This window comes from Perca fluviatilis, chromosome 6, assembly GCF_010015445.1.
Source record: "Perca fluviatilis chromosome 6, GENO_Pfluv_1.0, whole genome shotgun sequence".
In the NCBI taxonomy this organism is placed as follows: domain Eukaryota; kingdom Metazoa; phylum Chordata; class Actinopteri; order Perciformes; family Percidae; genus Perca; species Perca fluviatilis.
In genome coordinates this window covers 8,198,416-8,204,415 of record NC_053117.1, presented here as the reverse complement: position 1 = coordinate 8,204,415, position 6,000 = coordinate 8,198,416, and the positions used below count along the sequence as shown (strand labels likewise).

General features: G+C 41.8%; 1 protein-coding gene across 2 annotated transcripts in view; it reads right to left on the bottom strand.

Moving 5' to 3' along the window:
* Window positions 1-229: 229 nt before the first annotated feature.
* Window positions 230-6,000, bottom strand: part of bicdl1 (BICD family like cargo adaptor 1) — a 31,627-nt gene continuing 25,856 nt past the window's right edge. The window contains exons 10-11 of one of the 2 annotated variants that reach the window (XM_039803057.1): window positions 2,982-3,102; window positions 230-529 (exon numbers count right to left, since the gene is read on the bottom strand). In XM_039803057.1, the coding sequence (XP_039658991.1) occupies window positions 353-529; window positions 2,982-3,102 (298 nt within the window). In that variant the 3' untranslated portion in view covers window positions 230-352. The remainder of the gene's footprint in view (window positions 530-2,981; window positions 3,103-6,000) is intronic. The other variant, XM_039803058.1, reaches the window with a different exon arrangement.

Sequence of the window (6,000 nt, the reverse complement as noted above, 5' to 3'; positions counted from 1 at the left end):
GGCACTACAAGGAAACCTTCCTCTTTGAAGGTAAACTTTGTGACCCTGTTCATGTTCTGTAAGACCGATAGCTTTCTATGAGTGGGGCTGAAGCCGAAGCCTCTGGGGAAGTCCTATTTTTAGTCAGTCTCTCATTGTCAGCAGTCACCAATTAATCAGTAAAGAGAAGAGTAATGGTACAGATAAAGTGCAAAATGACGCGCCCCCCCCCCCCCCCTCCTCCCCCCAATCCAAACCTCAGTGTGTGCCACTGCCCGTCTTTGGCTGTGTTGTTACCCCGATACTGTGATGTCACTCCCTCCTTGTCCCTGGCCTCGTCTGTCTCTGTCTGTCTGCTGTGCTCCAATGAGGCTCAGTTCTTTTTGAAAAAAGAGAAAAGTCTCTTGTCCCGGTCGGAGATGCGGTGAGCTCTTCTGGAGGACTGACCGCCATGGGCCCTGGACGACCCTGGCAGGGAGGTAGGGTCCGAGCGCCACTCATCCTGGTACTTGTCCATCAACTGCTGGTCAATCACTCTGTGCATATCATCCTAAAGCCATGGGCACAGACGTGGATGAGAGAAAGACAGGAGAGAAATGTTACACAGGTGGGGTGGTACAGGAAGTTCTAGGGAGATCGGAATCATTGATCAAGTTAGCTGTTAGGTATTGATTAGCGACACCACAATCACCTTTCGTCCCTGGTCGATCATTTGTTGTTTACTTAAAAATCTGGCCTCAGATTTGCAGTGTGATAATTTGATTAAAAACCTTTATTTAGGAATATGTGCAAAAAAAAGAAGCACAAAACTAAAACAATGGATATTTAAGAACTATATTTATAACGTTATTTCATACCGTGCCAAAGTACTTTACAATTTGCTTCTCATTCACCCATTTAAACTCACACACACACACACACACACACACACACACACACACACACACACACACACACACACACACACACACACACACACACACACACACACACCAATGACAGCGAGCTACCATGCAAGGTGCTAGCCTGACCATCAGTGTTCAGTGTGGACATGTGGGCAGGAGGAGCCGGGGGATCGAACCTCCAACCAATTCAATTACATGAGCACAAAACCGGTTGCCAATTAATTTATTTGAGTAGCTTATATTGGCAGAAGGAGGTAAAAAATATTCAGAAAATGCAAGCATTAGAGCAAAGTCCGCAAAAAAACACACAATTTTGTGTTGCAGAAAAAAAATATATTTTTCGTTTTCCTATCCTGTTAGATAAAATACTTTGACATTCAATGGATGGTTGTTAGTAGCTCCTGAGAGATAAAGCCACCAGGGGGCAATGACAAGCTGCTACAGTAAATCAGGTTGGCAACAATTGTGATGTGAGACAAAAAAACATGTACTTAGAATATGAAAACACACTTTTTTTAATGTTTTCTTTTTTTTTTTTTACTTTGGAGGCCATCTAATATCACTTAGCAGTAGCATTACTATAACTAAACACCACCCTAGTTTAGGATGGATTGGAGATATGGGCGTGTTTTTGGTGTCTGTGTTCTCATCTCTCAACAGGTAAGCTGACCAGTGGACCAATCTCCTAAAACCTTTTAGGGAATACAGGTGTATGGAGAGAGAGAGAGAGAGAGAGAGAGAGAGAGAGAGAGAGAGAGGGTGGTGTGTTTGGATGGTTCTCTGTGGTGGTGAATGGGTTCAGAGAGAAAGGGAGCTGGGATGGGCGTCTCTCCTGAGTCAGGTAACCTTGGCATGGAATGGCTCAGCATGGCATAGTTGGGTTAGTGCAGGGTGAAACGGCAAGATGGCGTAGCTCGGGCTCACCTCTAAGGCAGGAGGGGGGGGTACCACAGGGGAGAAAGGGTGGTACGGAAGCTGAGAAAGGCCACTAGATCAGAAACCACAAGAGCCAAACAGTAAAGAGCCCTGAGGAGGCAAACTGTGGGCAGGGAGAAGAGAGAGGAAAGAGCTGCTAGTTACAGATGAGGGAGGGGAGGGAGGGAACACACACACACACACACTCACACACACACACACACACACACACACACACACACACACACACACACACACACACACACACACACACACACACACACACACACTCACACACACACACACACACACACACACCCACACACAATGTCTTCAGGCTACATATCGTCGCTGTTGGGCAGAAACTTTGTATCTCCGTATTTAGTCATTACAATTTCTTTTAATATATCAATGCTATTGGTCACCCTTTACATCTGTCTGTGGGTTTTATAAATATTTAAACAGTGCCAAGAGGGGCGCCTGGGTAGCTCACCTGGTAGAGTAGGCGCCCATATGCAGAGGCCCAGTCCTCGACGCAGTGGCTCAGGGTTTGAGTCTGACCTGCGGCCATTTACTGCATGTCTTCCGCTATTCTCTCTCCCCCCTTTCCTGTCCATAGCTATCCTGTCTATTAAAGGCTAACATGCCCAAAAAAGTATTAAAAAAAACAAAAACAGTGACGAGGCAGTTTTGCCTGACTTTGTCTGAGCTCAATACATTTTTTTTTTTAATTCGCCTTTTTTTTTTTATTCCTGAAAAACGACAGGTTTGGACATACAATGTTTTCACCCGACAGCGACGATATGTAATATATTTTCTTATGGACATCTATTAAAGACAACCAACTGACATGCACCCTCTGAAGTTAATGGAGTAGTTTAGTGTACTTTATGTGCACAGATTCTATAAGTGTTCAAATAATAATCACAAGTTACGGGTAAGGGAAGGAAAATGGACAAACTGTTCTAGTAGTTAGTGCAATTTCATTTACATTACATTCATATACATTTTATAATAGTCCGCTTACTAATTTCATCTCAAATTGGATGAACAAAAAGAATCCAAAAACTACATTTACAGAACAGCTTTATTTATGTAATAACCTTTAAATAGCTGTTTCAAAATGCTACAAAAGGACAATTGGGATTTTACTAATATTATCGCTTGTGACCTTTGACCCACCTGCCAAGCCTCCAGCTGCTGCGACAGGTTGAGCTTCTGCTGGATGGCGTCCAGGAGCTGGCTATTCAGAGACATGATGTCTATTTTACACTTGGCCAGCTCCATCTCCACTGCTTTCTTCCTGCAGGACGCACAGACAGAGCAACTAGTGACATCCTACTATGGTCATGAATGTAAAATAACTCTTTAAAGGAAGAGTTCGTTATTTTGGTAAATACGCTTATTCAAAGGAGAGTTATTAACCAGGATGTTGCTGGGAAGTTTTCTATGTTGTTTGAGCGATGCAGGCTAAGGGGTTGCAGTGATGCAAATGTGTATGCTGAGTCTTTTAACAGCCAATGTTTAGCAATTTTGGATGAAGTGGCTCCTATGAAATCAAACATTGTCTCTCTTAAAAAGCCCTGCCCCTGGATAAATACATCCATTCAGAGCTGTAGAAGTAAACGTCGGAAGATAGAGCTTATGGAAAAAACAAACTAACCGAAGGTTCACAGGCTTTATCTGGTGGAATTAAAACTACCCCCTAAATGAACTGAAAAGTGCTAGAAAAGACTAACAACTAACTACTAATATCCTCTAATAAGAAAAACCCCAAATTCTTGTTTGACACCATTAATTCAATTGTTTCACCATCTGTCCCTCCAATTGCGGTGTTCTCTTTGTCAAACAGTAATGTATTCCTTGACTTCTTTGTTGAGAAGATTAAAGATATCAGATCTAGTATTTTACCTCCTCCTGCTTGTTTCAAAGCTTGTACTTTGGCGCTTTCTCATCCATGTTTCTCCTTTGAACTAGTGACATTACATGAGGTTACCACTTTGCTAGATAAGTTGAAACCTTCTTGTTGTCACAGTGATGTTCTTCCAACTATGCTGTTTAAGCAGGTTTTTCATAGTATTGGCCCCTGTGTTGTAGAAATGATCAATACCTCTCTTTTAACTGGTGTGGTTCCTGACATTTTTAAACATGCTATTGTTGAACCTGTTCTTAAAAAACCCAGTTTAGATCCATTGCAACCAATGAATTATAGGCCTATATCTAAACTCCCTTTTATGGCTAAGATTCTAGAGAAAGTGGTAGCAGAGCAGCTTACTACTTTCTTAGAGATAAATAATATTTTTGACAAATATCAGTCAGGTTTCCGGGAAAAACATTCTACGGAAACTGCACTAGTTAAAGTTTCGAGTGATATTTTGATGTCAGCAGATTGTGGAAAGCATACAGTGTTAGTTTTATTGGACCTTACATCTGCCTTTGACACTATTGATCACAATATTTTGATTAATAAACTTCAGGATCTATTAGGGATATCGGGATCAGCTTTAAAATGGTTTTCATCTTACCTTACCGGTAGAAGTTTTGGTGTCTTTATCAATCAGATCATGTCAGATACTGCAGGTCTATCGAGTGGTGTTCCTCAGGGTTCTATCCTTTAAGCCTACTGAGTTATATAAACTGTCATCCCTACTCAACTGTCTGAGTGGGATTAAGCAGTGGCTAAATGATAACTTTTTACTGTTGAACTCAGCTAAGACTGAAACACTATCAAACAAATCATTGCCCCAGAGCAGAGCATCGCTCAGATAAAACAGCATCGTCGGTGCTCTTCGTTACGCATGTGTAGCCTCTCAGGAGCTTAGGTGTTTTTTGATGTTTCCATGTCTCTAGAGAAACACTCGAAGCAACTTATTAAAAACTGTTTCTTTCAATTAAGGAACATTTCAAAGATAAGAGCTTTGGTGTCAAAGGCCGAATTGGAGATGATTATTCATGCATTTATTTTGTCCCGTTTAGATTATTGTAATAGTCTTTTTATTTGTCTTGATAAGAAAGATCTTTGTCGCCTCCAGACTGTCCAGAATTCTGCTGCTAGGCTTTTAACCCACACTAGTAAGCGGGCACACATCACTCCGGTTTTAGCTTCACTTCATTGGTTACCAGTGAAATTTAGAATACACTTCAAGATTTTGGTTCTAACTTTTAGAGCCCTACAAGGTCAGGGCGCCCCCCATATCTCTGACCTGATACGTGCCGTGCACGTCCTCACGTAGTCTGAGATCAACAGGTCAGAGATTTTTCGTTGCCCCCTTGCACACATTTTAAAACTAGAGGGGACCGTTCGTTTCTGCGGTGGCACCTAGGCTGTGGAACTCACTGCCTCCTTCCGTACGCTGCTTGGATTCAGTGACAAATTTTTAAAACTCAGTTGAAAACTCTTCTTTTTAAAGAGGCGTTTCAATAGACCATAGGGTGATTAGGCCGGTTTTATTGTGTCCTAAGTGTCTTTTCTGATTATGTACTGCAATGTATAAATGTTGTGTATCCACCCATTTGTTGTGAAGCACTTTGTGATTTTTATCTGTGAAATGTGCTATACAAATAAATTTTACTTACTTACTTACTTATTCAATTTCTTGCAGAGAGTTAGGCCTGGCCCACAACAGATGTTGATAATGGAAGAGACACCACACAGTGTGAGCTAACCATGGAGCTGACTAATGCTCTGTTTGCACTGTAGACATTAGCTCTGTTAGAGCTCCCCGTTTATCCCACCCTCTTTCTCCCTTTGTGATCCACTGATAAGCGGTATGAGCTCTGTATGCCTAGGCGTTCCTCACTCACAACAATATACATATATATATATATATATATATATATATATATATTATATTTGCGATTTAAAATCACTGCGATCAGGAAAAACACTCTTAAAGGTGCTCTAAGCGATGTTGGGTGATGTCACTTCTTGTTGACGTTCGAAGTATTGTCAAACAAAACAAAGTCTAGCTCGCCCCTCCCTCCTCCCCCCAACCCCCACCCTAAAATCCTTCTTGTCGATTATTGACTGGAACGCTGGAAGACTGTTTGTTATGTTTGGTGGTGCAGGTTGGCCCAGTTTTTGTTGGTGTTTGTGGAGCCTGGGCTGTCTACTGTTTTTTTACAGTGTGTTCAGGGGACAGGCAGTTAGCGGATAGTGAGGAGATGTTTGCTGTATATGACAAAAACATTTGTAGCCTAA